General features: G+C 51.0%; 1 protein-coding gene across 3 annotated transcripts; it reads right to left on the bottom strand.

The window, feature by feature from the left end:
• Positions 1 to 28: 28 nt before the first annotated feature.
• ODAD4 (outer dynein arm docking complex subunit 4) lies at positions 29 to 26329 on the bottom strand. 3 transcript variants are annotated; one of them, XM_082604487.1, is made up of 12 exons: positions 26135 to 26329; positions 24315 to 24446; positions 23906 to 24056; positions 23198 to 23259; positions 22549 to 22714; positions 20998 to 21222; positions 20618 to 20825; positions 14796 to 14882; positions 10205 to 10401; positions 6454 to 6554; positions 4702 to 4783; positions 29 to 2031 (listed from the first exon to the last, which is right to left on the bottom strand). In XM_082604487.1, the coding sequence occupies exons 1-12, from the start codon at positions 26246 to 26248 to the stop codon at positions 1484 to 1486; spliced, it is 2073 nt and encodes a 690-aa protein (XP_082460613.1). In that variant the 5' UTR covers positions 26249 to 26329; the 3' UTR covers positions 29 to 1483. The 3 variants fall into 3 exon arrangements, 2 of the variants coding, with proteins under 2 accessions (XP_082460613.1, XP_082460614.1); XM_082604488.1 differs by having other exon boundaries at positions 29 to 2028; XR_014291943.1 differs by lacking the exon at positions 6454 to 6554 and having other exon boundaries at positions 1896 to 2031.

Here is a 26329-nt window from a genome sequence, read left to right as displayed (position 1 = left end):
CGCCCTCCCGCACGCCCGCCGCATGGGGCACCTGGGCTTCGAGGCACCTGTGCGGCGGCGGCGGAGGCTGGGGGGTGGGGAGCGGAGGGCTTGTGCGGCCTCTTCTTCTTGTACAAGGTGATGATGAACTCCTTGAAGAGGCAGGCAGTCACCCCTTCCGGGTCCCGCGCCGAGATTAGGTTGAGGCGAGGGAGGCAGGGTCGTGCAAGTACAAGGTCGAATCCTGTCTTTATTTTAAATTTTGATATTTTACTCATCATCGGGTTTTGCATTAATTTTTTTTTTTTTTACAGTATTGCGTTAAAATACTTTATCTTCCTTACTGAGTTTTTTCGCCCTACGTTCCTTAAAAGTTGCATCTGAAATGCCTCACTTGCCTCCCCCTAGTCCGGCAGGTCCCAGCCTCTGCCCCAACCAACCCCAGTCGTTTCAGGAATTATGGAGACGGGACTAGGATGGCAGTGGCCAAAGAGACAGATGAATAACGTAATGAAATCCTAACTCGCGTCCTCAGCTGCTCAGCCACCCCCTCTGTGAAACCACTGAAAGCTCAGTGGGTGGGTATTCAAGAGCTTCCTGTGCACCAGGTGCTGTGCTAAGCACCCATATAATCTTTACACCAGTCACTGAGGCAGGTACTCGTTATACAGAGGAGGAGACAAGCTGGAGGAGCCTGGTTTACTTGACTGTACCGCCCGGCCCTGGGGTGGCACAGGTGGGTCCAGCTGCAGCTCCTACTCTCGGCTGCTCCCTGTTCTTGGGCAGACACCTTCCTTCTCCCTCTGGGTTCCTAGAGCCCCACCAGTGCCAGCGTGCACTTCATTGTTTTCAAGGCTTAGGGGTTTACAAGTAGGTCTCCCTCACTGTGGGATGGCTGAGGCTGTCCCATCCTTATTTCTTCCAGAAAGCCTCCCACAGTGCCCTGCACACAGTAGGTACTCAGCAAGACAAACCAATGGCCAGCAGCTGGGCAGACATACCTCTACTCCCAGGCCTTTCTCTTTCCTCCCCCCTTTAAGCTTTTTGAGCTCCTTGGAGCTCGTCTGTTTCTTCACTCTCCTGAAACCCTTTCTTCTTAGCACCTTTCTCATTTCTTCCATGAGGTCCTTGCACAGGGCCTGGCGAGGAGGACCGCGTTTCACACCTTGGTCACATTCTGGGTCAGGCCTTGTTTGGGGGTCTCCATGTTTCTCACCTAATCAGAACATCAGAGTTCTGCTAGGAAAGTGGTACCCCATGCCCGCTCGTTCATTCTCTAAGGCTCTTCTGAGAATGGGTGGGGTTAAGGAGGCAAAATGACAGACTCAGGGTTTTTAAGAGTGAAAGATGCACATTTAAAGGGAAAACAGTAATAGAAAGAGACAGAGGTGACCTGTGGGACCCAGTCCACATGTTTTCCTATTAGAGACAAATCTCAGCTTGAAGGTCCAGTTTAACAAGATCTCCGTGGTCCCTGTGAACACCAGCCTCCTGATCCTAATGGCTACTCGATGGCTTTGTCTTCCTTTTCATCTTTCTCCACTTTTTCGGAATTTTCTGTTATTTCCGGTTCTCTTATTTCTCCTGATTCTGTTTTCCCCAGTGCTTCTGACCCTCTTCTGCCGATTTCTGAAAGGGTCTTCTCTAGTCCTTCGGATTCCCTTCTGCTTGATTCTTCTGAGAGGTTTTGGTCCAGTTCTGAAGGCCTCCTGTAAATTTCTCTTCTTTCCCCTCTGTTCACTTCTGTTAGTTTCCTGCCTGCTTCTCCGGATTGTCCCTTGGCAACATCTCCTGGACCTGCCTCCATCGCAGCTGGTCCTTTACTCCTTGAGGGGCTGGCTTTTTCTACTTCTCCTCTCTGCCAATGTTCTTCTGGTCCACTAGCTGTGATCCCCAGGGTTTCCTTAGACAAGTCACCTTCGGTCTCTTTCTCACTCTCCATTTGCTCCCGCTCGCACTGCTTCATCACCGTCTCGGGTTCATCTCTCATTCTCCTCATCGTTTCCTTCTCCTTTGCCATCACTGTTACACTATCCAAAGTAGTGGCATCTTCTGAAAAACAAGAGAAAGGAGGGAAGAAAGGTAGAAGTTTGTCCGTCTCCGGGCCTGGGGGAACCCCAGCCTGTGGGGGCCTATGCTTCTAAGAGACAGCACTCCTTTCCAAAATGAAAAGGATCATCATTTACTGAGCGCCAGCTCTGTTCCTGGCATCACGTGAGCGGCATAGATTATACTGTTCGGTCATCAAAAAATTGCATAGTGGGGCTTCCCTGGTGGCGCAGTGGTTGAGAGTCCGCCTGCTGATGCAGGGGACGCGGGTTCGTGCCCCGGTCCGGGAAGATCCCACATGCTGCGGAGCGGCTGGGCCCGTGAGCCATGGCCGCTGAGCCTGCGCGTCCGGAGCCTGTGCTCCGCAACGGGAGAGGCCACAGCAGTGAGAGGCCCGCGTACCGCAGGAAAAAAAAAAATTGCATAGTGTTACTGATTCGAGTTTGCAATCAAGGGACCTGAGATTGATAAAGGGAAAATCACAAACGATGGTTACATTGCAAATAAATAACTGGCAGAGCCAGGATTTGAACCCAGGACAGTCTGCCCCCAGACCACATTCTTTCCTTTTCCCTATGAGAACTAGCACAGGGGCTGGGAAAGGACGGAGGCTTCTCCTCCGGCATCCCCACTCTGCATTCCCCTTCGTCCCCGGGAAGCATATTCATCATTTGTTAGGAGGTTCCCCGTAAAAATGTGAGCAGACTGTGGTGGAAGTTCGGATGGAGAGCAATTTTACAACCCAAGGGATCTTTGCTCGTTGTTTTTACCAGCTACAGAGAAAAGTTACCAATCCCTTCCTGAGTCTCCTCCACATTCTCTTCCTGGAAGCCCTGGTTTCTAAGCCGCCTATAGGGGCTCTGGGTTCAGAGCAGGAAAGTGACGTGGTTTGGCCAAGACACATGCAATGCTGCCACCTGCTGTCCGGGAAGGGAAGTGCCCAGCAGCTGCCGCTGGCCTCAGGGCCTTCCAGAGGAGCTTTCAGGATGCCTTTCCCAGCACTCCGTCGGCCAAGGGAGGAGGATGCTTGGAGCATCTGCCATTTCCCTGCTGTACCCTTCACATTATTGCTTCTGAGAGCAGTTCCAAGGGTGTGTGGAGGCAGAGGCAGATCCTCTCTGAGGGGATCTGGCCACCACGTGGCAGGTGCTGGATAATAAAAGGCTGTCATCTGGCTGCTCAGGTGCCCAGAAACCCCGTGCCCAAATTCCCGCTGCTGTACCTGGATCAGAGAGGGTTTCAGCCTCGGTGCCTGCAAGGGGCTCTGTCCCCCGAGGAGCCCGGAGCCCCGGCCCCAGCTCCCCTTTACTGCGATTTGGCTGGAGGGAGGGCCCCTCAGAGGGGCGGACAGAAACTGCAGAAGCATGGGAAAAGCATGGGTTCCGGAGGTAGGCTGCTGGAGACTGGAAACCGCTGTGGGACTTTAACCCCTCTGCCTCCATGTCCTCATCCGTAAAATCAAGCATGAAATACTTATTTCTTAGTGCTCTGGGAGGGATCAGATGAGTCGGCATGTATAAAGCTTAGACGAGTGCCTGGCATGCAGGAAGGACCGAGTGCAGATCAGCTTCTCTTATCATCCCTGCCCCCTCTGGGGCCCGTCCTTGGTCCCTGTCGACTCCGTGGGGCCTGGAGTCCCAGCCACTTCCTCTTCCCTCACTCCTTTCATGGGAGCCAGTCAGACAGCCTAGAGCAAGCGGGGGATCAAAGGCCTCTCTACTCCCTGGAGCCCTCGGGAGAAAGAATGTGATAAGGGCTAGACCGGCCAGCAGGAGCACAGCCCTGCCACCTATGCACCTCAGCTGGCCCTCGGGTCCCCTGCCCCGACCCCTGCGCTGCCCACTGCTGGCCCTGAAGAGCAGATGCCGGCAGCAGGGGAGCGTGTGGCTCTGAGTCAGACTGCTGTGTGACGTGGCTCCACTCAGGCTCCAGTGCCCCCAGAACAATACCTACCTCCTAGGTGGTGAGGACCGAGGGAGATCATTCTGTCTAATGCTTAACCCAGCGTCGGGCCAGCGGTTAGAGCCCCCGCAGTGTCAGCTACTGTTATTCCACCTCTGTCTTTGCTCCTGCTGTTTCCCACCGGAAATGCCCTCAACCTTCCATCTCTATCTGGAAAATGCTTGGGCATCTTTTGGAGGCTGAAGCGGAAGATTCTCCCTCTTGGAAGCATTTCCTACCTCCCCACAGAACTGGGAGCACCCCTGCCCGGGCTCTCACAGCACAGCACTGTCCCCCTGCAGAGCAGGCTCCGGTGCAGGAGCCCTGGTCGCCGGCAACTCTAATTGCCTGGCTTTCCCACTGGGCTGTGGGCCTGGCTTTCCCACTGGGCTGTGGGCTCCTCCGGGGCAGGGACCGAGCTTCTGTCTCCTCCCAAATCTCACACCTTCCTGGCACGTGACAAGCGCTCAACAAAGAGTTGATGAATTGATTAAAGAAATACGGGAGTACTGAAGAATCAGGGCCGACAGCACGGGTTCTGACCGCAGCCCGAGGTCTCCCTCTCCGGTCCCGAGAAAGGCTGGGGTTGGTGGCGGCACTGAAATCAGAATGCTCGGTGAGCAGTGCCAAGCCCCCGACCGAAGGAGCGGCAGGAAAGCGTGGCGAAGACTGCCAGAAGGAAAGCAGAGGGAGGGTTCTGAGGTTGCCGTCTTCGGGGGCCCCAGTACTCACCTTTCTCCTTGTCTTCGAGTATCTCCCTGTAGTTGGTTTTCTTCAGCTCTTCAATGATGCCCTTGTTGGCATCGTCCAGGGCCTGTGGGTGGCAGAGGAGCTGGTGAGCTCCCGTGTGACCTGTCCTTGCCCCACCCAAGCCCCAGCGCCAGGAGGCAGGGCTGCGCAGAACCCTGCCCCCTCCCCTTTCCCCTGGCTCCTCTGACCTCTGCCCCCTCCCCTTTCCCCTGGCTCCTCTGAAGACTCCCGCCCTGAGGTTAGCGGATACTGTGCACTTGGAACGCCCCACACACTAAGTGGTATGAGAGACAGCGTGGCTGGCAGGCAACTCAGACTCATTTCCCTCGGGCTCAGGCCTGTTCTGGGGGGTTGCGTCTGTCTACTGAGCCCCACCTTTTAACCTAAAGCTTCTCTTGGCTTCAGCCAATGTAAAAGAGAAAAGGCAAGCCCTTCAGCCCTCAGCCAGGCAGCAAGCCACGGAGGGGACTCAGCCACACACTGTGGCTGGGGGCTGGCCTGCCTTCCGAGGGGCTTCCATGGTGTCTGCAGGGCCCCCGGGGACCTGGAACTCAGCCCTTGTGCATCTTGAGGGCAACCCTGCCCTCTTCGTCGCAGCCATCCCCCTGACCCGCCCGGGGCGGAACACCACTAGACACTCAGGAAACCTCTGCCGGGCCTGGACTCTCTTGTGCAGTGTTGGTCTGCCCCCCTCGTATGCTTTCCTGCCTGGAGATGCCATTCCAGGGGGTGAAAGGTCAGGGGCCTGGTCCCATGACGAGCCACTTAGGGCCGTGGGTCCATTTGGCTTGACAGGCGCTTCTCTTTGCCTCCTACTTTCAAAACCTGCCCAGCCTCCAAGGCGACCTCAAACCCTCCTTGAGGGGAAAGGCCCAGCCCTGCCTACCCGCTGAGGCTCTCACGCTGAATCCCCTAGTCCCTGTTGCGTGGGTCAGGAATGAGGGCGTTGTGTTCTAAGCTTCCTGTAGACACCACACTTCCTGAGGGCCGGGACCACGGTCGTCAGCTTTGGTGCAGTGATGGGAAGACTTTAGATCTGCACCGTGTGGTACCAGAGGCCTCACGTGGCTATTGAGCACTTGAAACATGGCTGGTGTGACTGAGGAACTGAACTGTAACTTTTACTTACTTTTAGTTCCTTTTCCTCTAAATGGCTGCAGGTGGCTAGCGGCTGCCTGACCAAGCAGCGCGAGTGAGGCAATCACGCTGATTTCTTATTGACTCCTGGGGGTGGGTGGGGGTTTGGGGGAGCTGGTACTTTTCAAACTGCAAGTCCTAAAATCCGCTTAGGAGGGCTCAGCCAGCATTAAAGAAAAGGAATGAAAAGAAAATAGAATAGAGTAGGAAATATCAGTGTACATAGTAAATGTAAATATGTTTTGTAAAACTTTCTATTTTTTGTCTGTTTTTTCAAATAAAAATATGTGTATTGAGGTGAATTCCCTGGCAGTCCAGTGGCTGGGACTCCAAGCTTTCACTGCCGAGGGTGCGGGTTCGATCCCTGGTCCGGGAACTAAGACCCTGCAAGCTGCGCTGCAAGGCGCGGCCCAAAATAAAAAGTTCACAGTATGGGTATTGGTTGGGTTGCTATATAAACTGATGGCAGTAACAAACAGCGGAAAGCCACGGCCCTACCCAGAATGTGCCCTGCAGTTGGGGGGTGATAAATATCTAGGGCTGAGGGCCCCTGGGCCCACCCAGCCCCAGAGCCGGCCCAGCGGGGGAGAGGCTCACGTTGATGATGGCCTGCTGTGCCTGGTTGTTATGGACGAGCTTCGCTCTCTCCAGGGCCTTCTCAAAGTTGTTCACTGCCGACTCGAAGTCTCTCAGCTTCACTGAAGAGCACAAGGGAGACAGGAAGATCGTGACATTGTGTGCTGCACGATACGGCTGCCCTGCAGCCCAGGCGGGCAGCATCTGGGCCTCCCAGCACCACCCTTTCCAGACATTCCTGGGTCCTCACCACTAAGGACCAGAACCTGAGAAGCTGAGCCTTGGATTTCAGGTGCAAAGAGTCAGTGAGGGAAGGGGTCTGTGCCCACATCATGCGTCTCCAGGGGGATAACTCCATCTTGCCCCATCTCTAGATTGTTCCAGAAAAGGAGATTTTTTTTTTTTTTTTTTAATGTTCACTCAAATTTGTTAAGAACACTGTGGAGACCAAACACATCTGGATGGGCTGGCTGTGACTCGTGGGCCAGCGGCTGGGACATCAATGCCCACGCTGGTACAATCCGAACCCAGAGAGGAGGCAGCTTCCCCGAGCTCACTCACTGGACAGGTTAGTGCTGGGCCAGGGACGATGGCCTATGGACTGACTGACTGCCCTTGAAAAGAGGTTAATTTCAGGAAGGAAGGAGAAAAGTGCTCACCTGCCAGGGTCTGGGAACACCACACTCCACTTTCTTTACACACCACCGCTTCCTCTTATAACTGAGTACCCCAAGATCCAACCCCCCCACGATGAACTGCTTTGGGATCCCCGGGGAAAGAAGGGCCTTGTGTCCATAAGTCAAACTGCAAAAGGCATTATATCCGAAAAGCAATTCTAATAGAGTTCTGAAAGTCTGTGGAGTCACAGTGAATGAGGTCAATACACATTTCTTTTTCAAATACACATTTGAAAAGAAGGAAAGTCACTGTAATCCCTCAGAGACCACCCTGAATAAATGTCAATGTCATTGGGACACCGTAGGTCAGAAGAGGAGTCATAACACTTATGGGAGTGAAGCAGTAAAGGCCATTCCTTTTAACTGAATCTATAACCTGAAGTTATCTTCATTCTGGGAGCCCCTTTCCTCTTCTTTTCCCCCCGTGTATCCACAAATCTACACATTTATATTTACATTTTCGTTGAGCCATAAATCGACTTTTCTAAGGACTGTAATTGTTTCTCATCTGTGTTGGAAACACTTATGGGAAGCTGACGAGAGGGCAGGAAGGAGGAAATGAGTATTTCTGGAGTGCTCACTATATGCTAGTTCTTGTTCTAAGTGCTTACACGCCTAGGTATTACCTTATTTCTTCACACCAACCCTCTAGGTACATACTATTGATATAATTATCCCTATTTACAGAGGACGAAACTGAGGCACAGAGTGGCACTTGCCAGGAGGGCCCAGAGCCCAAGATCTGCCCGCTCGGCTGTGTTGCCTCTACAGCCCAGTGGCTCTCGGGCTGCTGCACTTGATTGGATTTTTCCACCCTAGAGTGGGGAAACTGAGACCGGCAGTGAGCGGCCTGTTTCTCCAAAGGCCCTCAGGGCCCAATAAGACCTCCCAGTGGTTAGGACTGGGCGCTTTCACAGCTGGGGTCTGGGTTCAATCCCTGGTTGCGGAACTGGGATCGCGCAAGCCCTACTGCACAGCCAAAGAAAGAAAAGTCCTCACGGGAACAGGGAAGAGTTCTAGGAAAGGCCACAGTAATCATGTCTTCACCAGTTTACAGTTTTCAAGTGGTTTTCTCTATGTTTTTAGGAAAGAATCTACAATATGTAACGAGGCCCATGAGGCCCTGTGGATCTGGCCCCTTACCAGCCTCCTCTCTCCAGACTTTCCTGGCCCCCAGGAGCTTGACACTGGTCTCCTTCAGTTTCTTAAACGAGCCAAACTCCTGCCCACCTCCCTAAATGTGGTCCCTTTGGCTGAAAAGTTCTGTCTTCAGGTCTTGGAACAGCTGGTGCCTTTGCATTCTTAATGTTTGTGCTTAAAAGTTACTCCTCAGGCATGGGGGCAGGAAATAGTTACCAGTTTTGCTCCCTACTGTATGCCCAGCCTTGGTGCCTAGAAGATGCCAGGTAAGCATCTGTGATGTGAATAAGTGAATGTGTGATAAGGCCCCTGATCAGAGCACCTATCACACTTCCTCCTTCTCTGGGGTCAGCTGCATGCCCGGAGCAGGGCAGCTCAGCACAGTGATTAGGAGCCTGAGCTCCCCTGCTTACTTATTACTGTAAGCTGTTTTTTGTGGGTTTTTTCGCGGTACGCGGGCCTCTCACTGTTGTGGCCTCTCCCGTTGAGGAGCACAGGCTCTGGACGCGCAGGCTCAGCGGCCATGGCTCACGGGCCCAGCCGCTCCGCGGCGTGTGGGATCTTCCCGGACCGGGGCATGAACCCGTGTCCCCTGCATCGGCAGGTGGACTCTCAACCACTGCGCCACCAGGGAAGCCCAAGCTATTTGTTTTTAAAGTTCATATTATGAAATATTTCAAATATACAGAAAAGTCGAAGGAACAGTATCATGAGCCCCCATTACTCATCACCCAGCTTCAAATATCATGTGATGTCACTTATATGCGGAAGCTTAAAAAATGATACACATAAACTTATTTACAAAACAGAAACTAACTCACAGACTTAGAAAACAAACTTACCAAAGGGGAAAGGTTGGGGGGAGAGATAAATTAGGATAAATTAGGAGGTTGGGATTAACATACACACACTACTACATATAAAATAGATAAGCAACAAGGATCTACTGCGCAGCACAGGAGACTCTCCTCAGTACTCTGTCATAACCTATATGGGAAAAGAATCTGAAAAAAGAATAGACCTATGTATATGTGTAACGAAGTCACTTTGCTGTACACCTGAAACTAACACAATATTGTAAATCAACTATACTCCAATATAAAATTTAAAAATTTTAAAAAATACCAAAATATCACCAATCTTGTTTCATCTGTTCCTCCTCACCCCTGCCCCTTGCTGTTTTTTAACAACTTTACTGAGATGTAATTCACTTAGTATAAAATGCACCTGTTCGTAAGTATACAGTTCAATGATTTGGGGTAAATTTATAGGCTTGTGCAGTGATCAGCACAACCCAGTTTTAAAACTTTTCCATCACCCTAAAAAGTTCCCTCACGTGACCTGGGGCAATCTGCTGAACCACGCAGAGCCTCCGGTTCCCCAACTGTAAGAGGAGGACAGGGCTTCCCTGGGGGCGCAGTGGTCGAGAGTCCGCCTGCCGATGCAGGGGACACGGGTTCGTGCCCCGGTCCGGGAAGATCCCACATGCCGCGGAGCGGCTGGGCCCGTGAGCCATGGCTGCTGAGCCTGCGTGTCCGGAGCCTGTGCTCCTCAACGGGAGAGGCCACAACAGTGAGAGGCCCGCGTACCGCGAAAAAAAAAAAAAAGAGGAGGACAATAATGCCTCCATCACTGGCTTGCACAGTGATTAGGTACAAGAAGGCACATGTAAAGGCTACCGAGGCAAGAGGAGTGGAGCTGTTTTGATGACAACATGACACTGTGCTGGTCTGCAGATGAGCTCCTCAAGGGCAGGGCAGTTCTCAGGGGCCCCCAAGCCCTAACTGAGCTTAGCTTAAAGTAGGCACTACATACGCTGGTCAAAATGCAGGGGTTTATCCCCACTCTCAGAATCGGAAGTCTCAGCGCAGGGATACACTGGGATGGTAAGTTCAGGCCACAGGATTCCTGGCCCTGACATGGGAAAGGTAGGGTGGTCCTCATGGGGCCCATACCTTGTGCCTGTGCCACCAGAACACTGGCGTTCAGCTGCCACTCGATGTCCCCTTCTTCCTCGGCGCACTGCAGGGACTTCTCACCGTAATTCTGGGCCTGCCAGGCCTGGTCCAGCTCCAAGTAGCAGCGGCCAATCTCATGGAACAGCCAAGTCTTCTCCAGGGTGCTTTTGGCCAGAGGGATCTTCTCCTCCCATCTGGGGACACAAGAACCAGGGTCAGCTCCTTCCGCTCAGGCCCTACACTCGGCCATAGGAGGCCGGGCTTCCTACTGGTGGCAGAAGAAAAACTGTTCTCCAACTACCAGTCCTTTTAGAGACAGGGGTGGAGCTAACAAGCATTAACATATTTTTAAACTACCAAAGCTATTTTGGTACATCCAAAGAGATGGACCGAATTCTCTTTGGACTGGCTTTGATGATACAAGAGTTGAAAATAATGTTTGTAAAACAGCATTTGAAATAACATAATAACATTTAAGAATATTATTAAGCACATGTAAGAGAAAATCAACACAGAAAAAAGATTGGAATGAAAAAACAAAATATCAATAAAAGTAAGAGCAGGATTAGAATTAGTACTTGTCTTTGGGTGGTGGGACTGAAGACTTTTCCTTTTACTTTTCTATATTTTCCAAATTAATATTTTAACATTAAGCACATTTGCTATAAAACGTTTTATTATAAAAAGATACAGGGATTGGTTCAAGATGGCGGAGTAGAAGGACGTGCTCTCACTCCCTCTTGCAAGAACACCAGAATCACAACTAACTGCTGAACAATCATCGACAGAAAGACACTGGAACTCACCAAAAAAGATACCCCACATCCAAAGACAAAGGAGAAGCCACAGTGAGACGGTAGGAGGGGTGCAATCACAATAAAATCAAATCCCATAACTGCTGGGTGGGTGACTCACAGACTGGAGAACACTTATACCCCAGAAGTCCATCCACTGGAGTGAAGGTTCTGAGCCCCACGTCAGGCTTCCCAACCTGGGGGTCCGGCAACGGGAGGAGGAATTCCTAGAGAATCAGACTTTGAAGGCTAGTGGGCTTTGATTGCAGGACTTAGACAGGACTGGGGTAAACAGAGACTCCACTCTTGGAGGGAACACACAAAATAGTGTGCGCATCGGGACCCAGGGGAAGGAGCAGTGACCCCACAGAGACTGAACCAGGCCTACCTGCTAGTGTTGGAGGGTCTCCTGCAGAGGCAGGGGGTGGTTCTGTCTCACTGTGAGGACAAGGACACTGGCAGCAGAAGTTCTGGGAAGTACTCCTTGGCATGAGCCCTCCCAGAGTCTGCCATTAGCCCCACCAAAGAGCCAGGTAGACTCCAGTGTTGGGTTGCCTCAGGCCAAAAAACAAACAGGGAGGGGACCCAGCCCCACCCATCAGCAGACAAGTGGATTAAAGTTTTACTGAGCTCTGCCCACCAGAGAAACAGCCAGATCTACCCACCACCAGTCCCTCCCATCAGAAAACTTGCACAAGCCTCTTAGATAGCCTCATCCACCAGAGGGCAGACAGCAGAAGCAAGCACAATCCTGCAGCCTGTGGAACAAAAACACATTGACAGAAAGATAGACAAGATGAAAAGGCAGAGGGCTGTGTACCAGATGAAGGAACAAGATAAAACCCCAGAAAAACAACTAAATGAAGTGGAGATAGGCAACCTTCCAGAAAAAGAATTCAGAATAATAATAGTGAAGATGATCCAGGACCCTGGAAAAAGAATGGAGGCAAAGACTGAGAAGATGCAAGAAATGTTTAACAAAGACCTAGAAGAATTAAAGAACAAACAAACAGAGATGAACAATACAATAACTGAAATGAAAAAAACACCAGAAGGAATCAATAGCAGAATAACTGAGGCAGAAGAACGGATAAGTGACCTGGAAGACAGAATGGTGGAATTCACTGCTGTGGAACAGAATAAAGAAAAAAGAATGAAAAGAAATGAAGACAGCCTAAGAGACCTCTGAGACAACATTAAATGCAACAACATTTGTATTATACGGGTCCCAGAAGGAGAAGAGAGAGAGAAAGGACCTAAGAAAATATTTGAAGAGATTATAGTCTAGTCAAAAACTTCCCTAACATGGGAAAGGAAATAGCCACCCAAGTCCAGGAAGCACAGAGAGTCCCATACAGGATAAACCCAAGGAGAAGCACGCTGAGACACATAGTAATCAAACTGGCAAAAATTAAAGACAAAGAAAAATTATTGAAAGCAGCAAGGGAAAAATGACAAATAACATACAAGGGAACTCCCATAAGGTTAACAGCTGATTTCTCAGCAGAAGCTCTACAAAGCCAGAAGGGAGTGGCATGATATACTTAAAGTGATGAAAGGGAAGAACCTACAACCAAGATTACTCTACCCAGCAAGGATCTCATTCAGATTCGATGGAGAAATCAAAAGCTTTACAGACAAGCAAAAGCTAAGAGAATTCAGCACCACCGAACCAGCTCTACAACAAATGCTAAAGGAACTTCTCTGAGTGGGAAACACAAGAGAAGAAAAGGACCTACAAAAACAAACCCAAAACAATTAAGAAAATGGTAATAGGAACATACATATTGATAATCACCTTAAACGTGAATGGATTAAATGCTCCAACCAAAAGACACAGGCTTGCTGAATAGATACAAAAACAAGACGCATATATATGCTGTCTATGAGAGAACCACTTCAGACCTAGGGACACATACAGACTGAAAGTGAGGGGATGGAAAAAGATATTCCATGCAAATGGAAATCAAAAGAAAGCTGGAGTAGCAATACTCATATCAGATAAAATAGACTTTAAAATAAAGAATGTTACAAGAGGCAAGGAAGGACACTATTTAATGATCAAGGGATCAATCCAAGAAGAAGATATAACAATTATAAATACATATGCACCCAACATAGGAGCACCTCAGTACATAAGGCAACTGCTAACAGCTGTAAAAGAGGAAATGGACAGTAACACAATAATAGTGGGGGACTTTAACACCTCACTTACACCAATGGACAGATCATCCAAACAGAAAAGTAATAAGGAAACACAAGCATTAAATGACACAATAGACCAGGTAGATTTAATTGATATTTATAGGACATTCCATCCAAAAACAGCAGATTACACTTTCTTCTCAAGTGTGCACGGAACATTCTCCAGGATAGATCACATCTTGGGTCACAAATCAAGCCTCAGTAAATTTAAGAAAATTGAAATCATATCAAGCATCTTTTCTGACCACAACGCTACGAGATTAGAAATCAATTACAGGGAAAAAAATGTAAAAAACACAAACACATGGAGGCTAAACAATACGTTACTAAGTAACCAAGAGATCACTGAAGAAATCAGAGGAAATCAAAAAATACCTAGAGACAAATGACAATGAAAACATGATGATCCAAAACCTATGGGATGTGGCAAAAGCAGTTCTAAGAGGGAAGTTTATAGCTATACAAGCCTACCTCAAGAAACAAGAAAAATCTCAAATAAACAATCTAACCTTAGACCTAAAGGAACTAGAGAAAGAAGAACACGCAAAACCCAAAGTTAGCAGAAGGAAGGAAATCATAAAGATCAGAGCAGAAATAAATGAAATAGAAACAAAGAAAACAATAGCAAAGATCAATAAAACTAAAAGCTGGTTCTTTGAGAAGATAAACAAAATGGATAAACCATTAGCTAGACTCATCAAGAAAAAGAGGGAGAGGACTCAAATCAATAAAATTAGAAGTGAAAAAGGAGAAGTTACAACAGACACCGCAGAAATACAAAGCATCCTGAGAGACTACTACAAGCAACTCTATGCCAATAAAATGGACAACCTGGAAGAAATGGACAAATTCTTAGAAAAGCACAACAAGTGGGTAGGTGAACACTCACAGGCCTCTGTCTTTTGGCACCTAGACACCAGGGGCCATTCGGGAAACCATATGACGTGCAATAGAAGGCTCTGGTGATCAAGTCTATTCCAGTCAAGCAACGAAGGCCTGAAGGACAATTTCTCACTGTGTGGTCAAGCCCGCCCCTGAGTCTCCCTGGGGTTGAGTCACCCCACTGGAGCAGGTCACCAGCCCCAGGGCTGGACATCAAAAGTCCAGCAGTTAAGCCCTCTGGAGAGCTCAGACTCCATTCCCAGTGACCCCACGTGACTGCACAGAGTGACAGAATAACCTCTGAAGAGCTCCCAGAAGTCAGTGGTCCACCTGGTCCTGAACTTGCCCAAAGTAAGGGTCACCTGGAGTCCTTGTTAAAGTCAGATTCCTGAGCTCTAACCCAGACCTGTAGAATGAGAATTTCCAGGAGAGAGGCCCAGTAATTCATAGGCTTAACAAGTGTCCTCGGTGACTCTTGTCACTGGGAAGTTTGGAGAAAATGCTGATTCTATTCTATTAATTAATTTAACTGATGAGCCACAGAGTTTACAAAGTGGCTTGCCCCTGGTCACTTCGCACAGCCAGGAGCCAAACTCGGGCCTTCTGATGCCTCTTTGCCTGACATCCATTCCCCAGTCTGGGAGTCCAGTGGGAGGGTGGGATGTCCTGGCCCCAGAGTAGGGAGGGGACAGTCCCGGGTCACTCACGTGTCAATGGCTTGCTGGAATTTCCCACCTCTGGCAAAAACCCTGCCAATGTTGTCCAGGGCCCTGGACTTGGCATCAGGAAGATCACTGTGGGGAAGAAGCAAGACAAGGCCATTCTAGGCACTACGGAAACTGGAAAGAAGTCAAAGACGGGCCAGTTGGAGGGACGATGCCCAGACTGGCAAGGCTGCGGTACCCAGGCCCTCTTGAGCCCTGTGGCCGGGAACGGACATTATCGGGACTTTTCCGGAGGGCAAACAGGCAACAGCTTGCAAAGATATCCCTTTGGTCCAGCAACTCCCCTTCTAGGAATTCACCTCCAGAATATAATGTGACAAGGACACTCAATAGAGTGTTGTTTGTAGTAATGAACAGTGGAAACAATCTGAATGCAATCAGGGCAATTTTTTGTGTACGAAAAAGTCCCTGATATATTAAGTTAAAAAGTCAGATTATGGGAGCACATACAACGTCTGTTGCCCCATTAGTGTTCAAAGTGAATGTGCGGGGCCTGAAGCAGAAGCTGTGCTCAAAGCTCTGACGATGGAGGAAGGGGCCACGAGCCCAGGGTGTAATAACTGCAGCTCCAGAGGCTGGAAAAGGCAAGGAAACAGATTCTCCCCAGAGCCCCTGGAAGGAGTGTGGCCCTACCAACACCTGGACTGCGGCCAGTGAGACTGCCTTCAGACAGCTAACCCCCAGAACTGTAAGAGGATAAATGCGTTGTTTTAAACCACCAAAAAATAAGCAAATAAATTAAAAAGCAGGCATTAAAAAAAGAAATAGAGAACGTAAACCTAACTATTAACAGTGATTACCCAAGGGAAATGAGAGTATGAAGGAAACTTCTAATTTATCCATAGAATCTACATATTTTTTCAGTATTCACGTGTCATCAGAAAAGCAATGAATATATTTCCATAAATAGGGGTGGGGGAGGGATGGAGGGGGAGTTTGGGGTTAACAGATGGAACTATTATGTATAGAATGGATAAACAACAAGGTCCTACTGTATAGCACAGGGAACTATATTTGATATCCTGTGATAAATCAAGTGGAAAAGAATATGAAAAAGAATGTATATATATTTAGAACCGAATCACTTGGCTGTACAGCAGAAATTAACACATTATAAATCAACTATACTTCAGTAAAAAAATTTATACCCTAAAAATAAAGATATATCGGGGCTTCCCTGGTGGCGCAGTGGTTGAGAGTCCGCCTGCCGATGCAGGGGACACGGGTTCGTGCCCCGGTCTGGGAGGATCCCACATGCCGCGGAGTGGCTGGGCCCGTGAGCCATGGCTGCTGAGCCCGCGCATCCAGAGCCTGTGCTCCGCAACGGGAGAGGCCACAACAGTGAGAGGCCAGCGTACCACACACACACACACAAAAGATATTTCCGTAAAGAAAAGGCCATCACTCCCCCCTCCACTGGTTCTTTACTATTACCATATGAACATTCTGATCTGTTAAAATATACCTCCTTCCCAACAAATAAACCAAGAAAGCCCTCCCCCAACCGCAGCCCCCTCCCCCAGCATCCCTCCCCGACTCCCTCCCTCCTCAGGCAAGCTCCCTTTCTTCCCTTCGCCCCTCAGCCCCTGGCCCACAGTGGCAGACTTCCTTGTCTTCCAGGAAGTCTGCTCTGATTTACTCTCCCCACCGCGGCCGCGCTGCCTTTTAAATGCAAAACCTGACCAAGGCATCCCTCGACCCGCAGACATACCCACATCTGTCTGCCGTCTCACCGAAGCTGTGTGCGTGCCGGCAAAAGGGAACAGCCTCGGTGTCGGTCCGCAGGGATGCAGTTCCCTACGCGCGTACTGTGGGCGCTGAAATACCTTTCGATGAAGCCATTCGAAGAGTGAGACGTTCCCTTCCAAGGCACGTTCTTTTTTAAAAAACCGCAGAAGTGAGTCACTTCTGTTTTAAAAATCCTATGTATGTGTACACGTACATAAATATGTAGGTAAATACGTTGAAAAGGGGGCGGGGGACACATCTCAACGCGGCCCCAGGGAAGCGAGGGGAGCGTGGTGCTGGGGGTTGTGGGGAGACGTGAGCACCACACAGTTCTGGGTCGAGCACCAGGCCGCGGACCGGTGTGAAAACAAAGCCCTCCTCGGCCCTCACTACTTCCGGCCAGGTCCTCCCTCCTCAGCGCGGCCTCCTTCCGTCCTCCCACTCCCCACAGGTCTTGGCCCCCCTGCCCAGCCCACAAGCCGCCGTTCCCCCAGCCCTCCACCCCTGCCCTGTCCCTCTGCCTAGGGAGCCACCCCCCTTGTCCTATCTTTTCCTTTCCTCCTCTCTGAGGCCCCCTCAGCTCCTCTCTCTCCGGCCTCTGGGCCATGTTTGCTGCTCTGATGTCAGCCTCCCCTTCCAGAGTGGGTGCTCTTTTCTGGTGTGAATAGACACGTTGAAATATGTTAATTTGTTCATAACAATAAGGTGTACTGTTATCTTGGACAGTAATGGAACTGAGAGAGCCTGCTATCAAGTCATCCACAGAGTAATCAGAGAAAGGAATTGAGGGCTGGGGTCACTGAAGAAGCTGCTCAGACAAGCCGGGATTTGAGCTGCGCCTGGAAGGATGGTGGGCTTTGGAGGTGGGGGCAGGGATGATCCACTGAGGACACCCGTAGGGCACACAGGTGAGACTCATGGGTGAGACTGGAGGCCCGGGGACTTCCCTGGTGGTCCAGCGGGGAAGACTCCAGCGCTCCCAAGGCAGGGGACCTGGGTTCGATCCCTGGTCGGGGAACTGGATCCTGCAACTAAGACCCGGCGCAGCCAAGGGGAAAAAAAAAAAAAAAAAAAAAAAGACTGGAGGCCCGTTCGTGGATGTTGCAAAGGAACTAAGCTTGTTTAAGGAACACCTCTGTTTGCTTAATCAGCCACTTAGCGCACATCCATCACATGCCCATTATGTGGCAGATGCTGGGAAGAGAAAGGGAGTAGAAAAGTCCAAGGTCTACAGGGCAGGCAAGAAACGTTATGGCGTGTGGAGAGGGAGCACGGAGGAGGGCTGCTAAGTCACTCTGGGGCGCATGGTGGGCTTTCCCCAAGAAAAAACCACTTCTTTACAATTTGAAGGATGGGGAGGAGGGAGCTGATGAAGAAAGGGCTGGCAAAAGAGAAGGCTGAACAGAAGCAGAGCTGAGAGGTGCTGGCCAGGGCTCAGGATGCCCAAGGGCCCCGAGAGAGCCTGGTCAACCGAGGTCAGGGCAAGTCAGGTCAGGGAGGACGGTCTGAGCTGAGCAGACCCGGGCGCTGGAACTGCCTCCCGACCACTGGCTTTGTTTTGCACAGAAGGGCCAGCTGGGTGGCAGGAAACCCAGGTCGGAGGAAACAGGCGAGAAGTGAGTAAGGTCTGGACTGAGTTGTGGGAGGGAAAGAGAGAAGGGAATGTTCTTTTTTTTTTTTAATTAATTTATTTATTTTGGCTGCGTTGGGTCATTGCTGTGCGCAGGCTTTCTCTAGTTGTGGCGAGCGGGGGCTACTCTTCATCATGGTGCACAGGCTTCTCATTGCGGTGGTCTCTCTTGTTGCAGAGCACGGGCTCTAGGTGCACGGGCTTCAGTAGTTGCGGCGTGTGGGCTCAGTAGTTGTGGCTCGCGGGCTCTAGAGCGCAGGCTCAGTAGTTGTGGCGCACGGGCTTAGTTGCTCCGTGGCATGTGGGATCTTCCCGGACCAGGGCACGAACCCGTGGCCCCTGCATTGGCAAGCAGATCCTTAACCACTGCACCACTAGGGAAGTACGGGGAATGTTCTCTTGATGGCAGGAGAAGGCGTGGATGGGCCATGGCAGGCTGGCGTGAGCAGTGAGGGGAGGGAGGTGTCTGGGAAGCCACCTTGGCTCCTTCCTGGGGACTGAGTGGCCACCAGTGCCATCTTCACGGATAGGGGGCCCTGAAGCAAGAGATTTGGCAGGAAGATGAGGGGTTCCACTTTGGACATGTTAAATTTGGGGCTCCTGTGGGACATCCAAGTGGAAATGCCTTGGACTCTGTTGCATATGCAGGTCCGGAGCTCAGAAGGGAGGCAAGACGTAAAGATTTATGTCTTTAGGGCACGGGAGAAAGTTGGATACAAAGTACTGTATGTACTTATTTAATCCTCAAAATCCCCATGAGTTGGTATTATTATGCCTTCATTAGAAATGAGGAAACTGAGAGGGTCAGCAACTGAATCAAATCCACACTGCTTCTAAGTGCCAAAGGCAGGAATCAAATTCAGGTCTGTCTCCAAAGCTGGTTGTCGTTTGCTTGTTTTCTACTCCTGGAATGGCCAACATGCAAGATTCCTGCTCGGCACAGGGAGGGCAGGTGAGAAATGAGCTGGGAATGGACGGACGGCTTCTAGGACTCGGATGAGCAAGGGGGAGAACACAGGTGGCAGGCGTGTTCAGGAGATCCGTTTTGGCCCAGAAGGGTGGACTGACATTGGAGGGCTGTGCAGAAGTGGGTTCAGAAAGGGCCCTGAGTGCCAAGTGAAGGCATTTGCTTTTAACCTGCAGGCAGTGAGGGCCCAAGGCCTGTGTGTCAGCAGTGGAAGGACAGTCGACAGGTGAAGATCAGCATGTCTCTGGAGGTGACGTATGGGAGCAGCTCGAGGCAGGGAGAGGTGAGGGCTGACCTGAGAGGAAGTGGGAGGATGGGAGGGACTCCCCTGGTGGTCCAGTGGCTAAGACTCCATGCTCCCAATGCAGGGGGCCCAGGTTCGATCCCTGGTTGGGGAACTACATCCCACATGCCACAACTAAGAAGTCTGCGTGCCACAATAAGAGATCCCGCATGCTTCAACTAAGACCCAGTGCAGCCAAAATAAATAAATTAAATACGTTTTTAAAAAGTTAAAACAAAAATGGGAGGATGGGAGACAGAGAGGCTCAGAACTGTGGGGCAAGTAGAATCGGGCAAGAGAAGGTCACAAATGACTCCAGAGGTTAGAACCAGGGTGCCCAGAAAGCGATGGTACCCCTGAGAGGGGCCATCCAGTCTCGGGAAGAGGTGGTTCCCGAGAACCAACACAGGATTCATCACGGATACGCAGCGCTGTTCTGAGATCTTCATGGAAACTTCTGCATGTCGCCCTCCCTTCTACCCTATCGGGTAAGGGCTACTGTTATGTCCATTTGACAGAGGAGACCCAGGCTCATGAGGTTAGTTAAGTGCCTGCCTAAGGCCCCACAGCTGGGAGGTACAACTTCGAAGCCCAAGCTTAGTCAGTGCCATGGTTTCCGAGGCCCTGCTTGATCCAACCCCTACCTGCTTGGTCCAGCCTCCTCTCGGCCTTAAGCTCCCTCTTGCCTACCTCTGGGCCCTCCCACAGGCCAAGTGTGTCCCCAACACCCAGTCAAGTCCTCCTGGAATACACTTTTCGTAGCACCGGGTCCTGTACTTTTTCCTTATGACACTTAGCACAGTTGCAATTTATTAGCTGTGTCACTTTTTGTTTTACCTCTGCAGGGAAATGAGCCTTGTGTCTGGTCACTGCTGTGTTCACAATGCTAGCAACATCTGGCATGTCTGGAGTTGATGAATGCTTGTGGAGATGACATAAAAATATCCCTAAGAGCCAAACCACTGGGAGCTTTTTGGAGTCTGGGGCCACTACCTTCCTTTTGTGGCAAAAAAAAGCTGACAGTCTAGGTGTGCCCTTGTCCTGGGTAGGTGGCTCCTCCCTCTGGGGGAATCCACCTCAGGCACGCAGGGCAGAAAGTGGGAGCTCAGCCACCAGCAGCCCTGGCAAAAGGCCGAGACGTAGCCCCCGCCCCAGGCCTCGGCCGCTTGGCCTTCCAAGCCCTTGCAGGCACTCACTATTCCTTGGCGATCTCCAGGTCCTTCCTGTGGCTCTGCAGGGCTGCCACCATCTGCCCCAGCTCCATCTGGGCGTTCCCTATGCAGCTGTGCAAGTTTCCGACCAGTTCGTCCTTGTTCGGCACCTCCTCTTTGTTCCATTCCAGAACCTTCTTCAGCACTTTCTCAGCTTTCTGAAGGCTGCCTTCAGCACTGCCGCTGGTTAGCACTGGGAAGGGAGAGAGGGGATATGGAGCGGGGAGCAGCCCCCCCCGGCTGACAGGGGAGCCCACTTCCCCCTCCAGATTCCATCCACAGGACAGCGAAGCCAGGGGCTCCGGCTGCCGTGCGTCTCTGTCCCCACCTGGCCACAGGCCCGCCCTTCTGAGAACACCACCCACACATGTCAATCTCTTCCAGGCTCTTGAGGATGTAGCGGGCCGTCTGTGAGGGCCGGCGTTTGCGGTGCCGCAGCCACTTCTCTTGCGTCAGTTTCCGGTCCCGCTCCCTGGCGTAGATGGGCTTCTGCTGCCCCCAAAAGTAACTGCGCCTGTCCAGGTAGTTGATGCCCGTCATGATGAGGTCCTCCACGGTCAGGCCGTGCTTGATGGTGCCTCTGATCAGGTCTGTGGGCAAGGGTGTGGGGAGGCGTCTAAGGGGAGTCACCTCCTCTTGGCTAAGGGTCTCCCTGTGGGGACCTCTCCCTGGAATTGGGGGACAGTAATGAAAGCAAGAGCACATAGGTGGGAGAGTGGGTCTAACTGGGTGCAGACGAGGCCAGAGCCCCCCTTTTCAGGCACTCGCATGGCACAGGGCTTCGGGCATAGGCCCCTTACGGCAAGACATGAGGAGCCAGCAGAAGCAGCAGCTGGTGGATAGCTTTCTGAAAAGCTCCCAGCCCTCGGGGCTCCCTTATTTCAAGCTGTGTCCTCAGAGAAGACAAAGTAGAAATGCACAACCTGGTCCAGGTTGCCAGTGACAAGCGAGTCCCCAGGTGCCAAGTGTGCCAGTGCAAGCTGGGACTTGGAGGGGCATGCCCAAGCTCTGCCCACCTGCCTAACCAGAGGTCAGAGCTGGGAGCAAAGCTGCAAGGCCACTTGGGTAATGTTCCGGCCACCTCTTCCTTCCATGGAAGCTCCTCTGCAGGGACGGAAGCATCTAGGCCTGTTACAGAGGAGTTGTGCCAGCTGTGAAGCTGCCCCTGAGACGCAACCTGCCGGGAATCCTACACAGGACCTTGGGAAGTCAGTTCTGGAAAAAGGCATTGGCTTCGAGGGTGATCCCTGCTCAGGCTCAGTAGCTAAAGGCAACACTCCCACCACCCATGTTTATACGAGACAGTCATATAATGAATGTCTAATGAGGAAACAGGCTCCGTCCTATTTCCTCTCCCTGCCAGCATGGTGTGGTGGGAAGAGTGCTGCTCTGGAGGTTAGGAGGCCTGGGCTCTGCTGTCAACTCCACCACTAGCTTGCTTGCTCGTCACCTTGGATGAGTTACTCCCCATTCGGGGTCTCTCTGATAAAGGAGGGATGAGGTTTTAGGACATTACAGTCCCACGGTCCTAGGATTCCTCTTCTAGCACCTCCAAGCTGGACTGCTTTGCCCTCTACAGGGGATTGACCTGTACAGACTGAAGGCTCAGGGGATACCCCTTTGGGGATCGCAGTGGTAAATCTTCAGCGTTCCCTCCCAGGGTACCACAGCACTTAAGAGCTCTGGTTCAGAAACGGGACTTCTTGGATTCAAATCCGAGAGCCGTGTCACTGAGTTACTTAACCTCCCTATGCCTCAGTTTCCTCATCTGTAAAATGAGAATGGTAGCAAAACCTTTCCAGAGGAACGTGTCGGCAAATATCCTTTGAAAGGCTCTGCCTCTGGCTTATAGGTTAAGCATCCACCCCAGGTTTCCTTTGCCCCGAGTTCCCTGTTGCAAAAAAAGTGTCTGAAACCTTCATCCAACAGGAGCTTCTCCAGATACTCCCTGTCCACATAGAGCTCGCCCAGGAGCTGTCGGATGATCTTCTTGCTCTTGAGCGAGCCCTTCCACTTGGACTCCCTCTTGGGATGGTGTACGAGCTGTCTCACGGGATGAAGCTTCTGCGGGGCTTGCATGCTCTGGGAATACGGAGCAATACCCAACAGAGCCTCAGAAAGGAGCCTGGAGCACCCAGCCAAGGTCCCCTGAGACTGTGATCCCAGACCGTTCCCTCCAGGACCACCGTGGGCTGAGAACCATAGAGTGTGTCTGGTCCAGGAACAGCTACACTCCCAAAACCCCTCAGGAGCTGGGGCAGAATCTCATGACTGCCCACACTGGCCAGGAGCTCATCACTCCCAGGCACGAAGGCCATTAAGACTTGTTTTTTTTTACTGGAGTATAATTGCTTTACAGTGTTGTGTTAGTTTCTGCAGCACAGTGAAGTGAATCAGCTCTATGTATACCTATATCCCCTCCCTCTTGGGCCTCCCTCCCAGCACCACCCCCATCCCACCCCTCTAGGTCATCACAGAGCACCGAGCTGAACTTCCTGTGCTCCTCAGGCACGTGTGGCCTCTGCCTTCCTAAAGAGATGATGTCAGAGCAGCCAGGGCCCTTACCTCCGCCTGCTGACTTAAGAAGGACAGGTCCCCTTTGTTCTCCAGCTTAACAGAAGAAGGACCTGCAAGGACAAAAGCTGGGGCTCAGGTCGGCCGGGCCCCCAGGCACCATCTATCACATATTTTATGTGGAAATAGTTGCCTTTGGCAGCAGGATGGTGGAGGCTGGCTAGCAAGCAAATGGTTCAACACTCTCCTAGGAGCCAGGCAGCCCCCACTAGCCTAAGGCCACAGCAGGCCCTGGGCACCAGGGGTGGTCTCCATTTCCACACTCTGCCGCCCACAGTGGCAAGCTCTCCACCCACCCCCACCCCCACTAAGCTGATGGGCAGAGCCAGCCCTTGGTGCGTATGAGGTAAGGGAGGAAGCCAGGGACCGGGGAAGGCTGGGCTCAGGACTTCATTCTACCCTATGACACCAGGCCAAAAAGAGGCCTACTCGTCTGTCTTGGGGTGAGAAAAATGGTGCTTCTCATCTGGCTTTGGAGAGAACCAGACACTGCAGTGCTCAGTACAGCGGACCGGGGACTGGTCTTCCCAGTGGACAGTTCTTAATCCTCAAGGAAATCATGAGCAGCCAGATCCAAGCTTGGGACTCCGTGTAGCCCGTCCGGTGGTGGCTGCTCACCCAGTACACCTTGGGCCTTCCCCCAAACCTAAGGATTCCAACAGCCTCCTGGATAAGGGCATAGGCCTCATGGTCACTCACTTCCCACTGAATTGTTGATGGCTTCCTGGGCTTTCTGAATTCCAACTTTGAATTCCCGATCGGGCCTCAGCTTGTAGCCTCGATGATAGAACACCAAGGCAAATTCAAAGTCTCCCATGGTGTACAGGGTCTCCGCCTTTTGTAAAATCCCCTGAAACGAGAGGAAGTCAAATCAAGGAGAGCAGACAAGGCCTTCTAGGACTCAGGTGTGGTGGAACAGAAGGGTCCCTGGGTTGAGGATAAATGTTGGGATACAGGGTCAGAGAGCCAGGCAAGTAACCTATGAAGGGAAACTCCAGGCAATAAACTCCAGGCAGTCTGGCTGGTTCTTCAACCAGTACTAATCAGAGGCTGCTGCAGGCGGTGGCAGTGTTGAAGAAAAAGTGAGTCCTCCCACCCTTACGGTCACCTTGCAGAAAGTCGGGTCACCCTGGAGTGAAGCCTCAGCATCTGCCAGGGATTTCTCCAGCTCTCCCGTCTTGAGGAAGCATTTGGAGCGGGCAACCAAGCAGTTCTTATCTCCATTCTGAAGGTGAAGAGCCTGAGGAAGAAACCACTCAGATCAACAGGCATCAGGCAGGGCGAGGTAAGAAGCCTAAATGGACACAGCAGCCCAAACCCTCCTGCCAGAGTTTCAAGGGGACTCCACAGGCCAGCAAACAGGTCTTTGGATCTTTTCAGACTAAAAGCAGCACCACACTGATCTCTGCTCAGTCAACTAGGTTATCTGCATCTGGCTCATCTGGAACAAGGTAAAATCACAAGCTATTGTGGAAACCACTGGTTGAGATGTGAGAATATACTACCCTGTGGATATTCGGAATTTCTCCTAGTGTCTGGGATGCCTCCAGTCCACTCAGAATCATAGGGTGTTCGGTGCATAAAAATTCAACCATGAACCTGTAATGGCTGCACAACACATTCAAAATACTACTCGAAGGCTAAGCATTCTGAAGGCTAACAAAATGGATTTTAGACAATCTGCAACTTGGTTATCCATTCCACGAGCCCTCTCTTTTTACATAGCTTATTGAGAATGAATCACTACTTCAGGGGATTAAGATGAAAGTGCTGGGAAAATGGAAACTGTGATTTTGGCCCTAACGTGGCAGCAGAATGCTTCCCCTACTCCCCATGTCCTCTCTTCTCCTGTTTAAGATCATTACCATAGTCTGCAGTGTACTGTCCTTCCTGAGGCATCAGACTGTACCCGCCCCTGTCTAAGACCTTCACACATTCCCAGGAAGAAGAAGTAGCTACTTTCTTTCCTAGAAAAGGCCACTTCTCACCTAAAGCTATAGGCCCTCGGGATGTTCTTTTCTCACTACCTGAGCTTCTCCAGGATGAAACAGGATCCAGAAAGAGGAGAATGCGCCGGGCAGGGCTCCTGAACTTAATTGTTGGCCCATCCGATCAGTTATTTTTGGTTTTAGGATGTGGTTGGTGATCCAAAGGGCCAAAAGACTCTAGGTAGCAGTTGAGAAGCTTGACTTTAGGGGGAGCCTTAGGACTGGTTACAGGGCTATCCTACCACTCCATTTGTAACAAGCGGGCTATTTGTTATAAAAGAAACAGTCATAAAAACATACAAAAGCTTATTTGGGAGACAGTACAGTAGAGTATGGTGGTTAGCACCTCAGCACTGAAGTCTGAGTGCCTGAGTTTGAATCCTTCCTCTGCCACTCGTTAGTTCAGTGATCTTGGGCGTTACTCAACTTCTATATCAGTTTCCTCAACTACAAAATGGCGTAATAACAGCACCTCCCCCATAAGCTTGCTAAGTGGCTCATACTGCTAAGTGGCAGTATGCCTGGTATCCTAAAATAGCACTCAATCCCCTTAGGGTAGGGTGGAGCTATTTATACTACAGTAAAGTTTTATGATGTTAGTTATTCACTGACCACCTTCCAGAAGCAACCGAGTGCCAGAGACTTCACTTCTGCAAGCAGCCTCCCAGCCAATCTCCCGGCCAGTTATGTATGGGAAAGGAGGCCAATCGCGAAACATTTGAGTAAAAAAGTAGGAGACGAGGTCACTGTTAACACAGAGGTTGGTTATTAACAACCAGGCAGAAAGCAAGTGGGAATTGGTAGAAAACGGCCAAACAGGGGCTTATCTGTGACAGATGTGCACCAATCAGTAACAGTGGAATAATGGAAACAATAGGGTGGTTCAGGAATCATCAGGACCTCAGTGATGGGTGGCTGATAGGTTCGGAGCGCGACTCACGTTGCTGAAGCTATGGGCGGCTTTAGCGAACTCCCCGCACAGATAGAGCCGTTCGCCCTCCGCCATGTAAGAGGGGAAGGTGCTTCGCAGGCCTTCAGTTTCTGGGTCCGCCATGGTGACGCAATTCGGAGACGATGAAGCGGAGAATGGGAGGAAAAGAAGCCTGAGAAAGTCTGTCTGGCTTGTGGAAGCTCC

This window comes from Mesoplodon mirus (assembly GCF_964341445.2).
Source record: "Mesoplodon mirus genome assembly, chromosome: 18".
Taxonomy (NCBI): Eukaryota; Metazoa; Chordata; class Mammalia; order Artiodactyla; family Ziphiidae; genus Mesoplodon; species Mesoplodon mirus.
Note: the sequence above shows the minus strand (reverse complement) of the source record. Positions and strands in the feature narration are given on the sequence as shown.

Excerpts from the sequence above, each read along its gene's own strand:
- ODAD4 (XM_082604487.1), bottom strand. The coding sequence starts at position 26,248 with ATGGCGGACCCAGAAACTGAAGGCCTGCGAAGCACCTTCCCCTCTTAC. Across the intron at positions 21,223-22,548 it reads GAAGCTCCTGTTGGATGAAG|ACCTGATCAGAGGCACCATC; the intron begins GTTTCAGACACT and ends CCTTGCCCACAG. Across the intron at positions 6,555-10,204 it reads TCTGGTGGCACAGGCACAAG|TGAAGCTGAGAGACTTCGAG; the intron begins GTATGGGCCCCA and ends TGTGCTCTTCAG.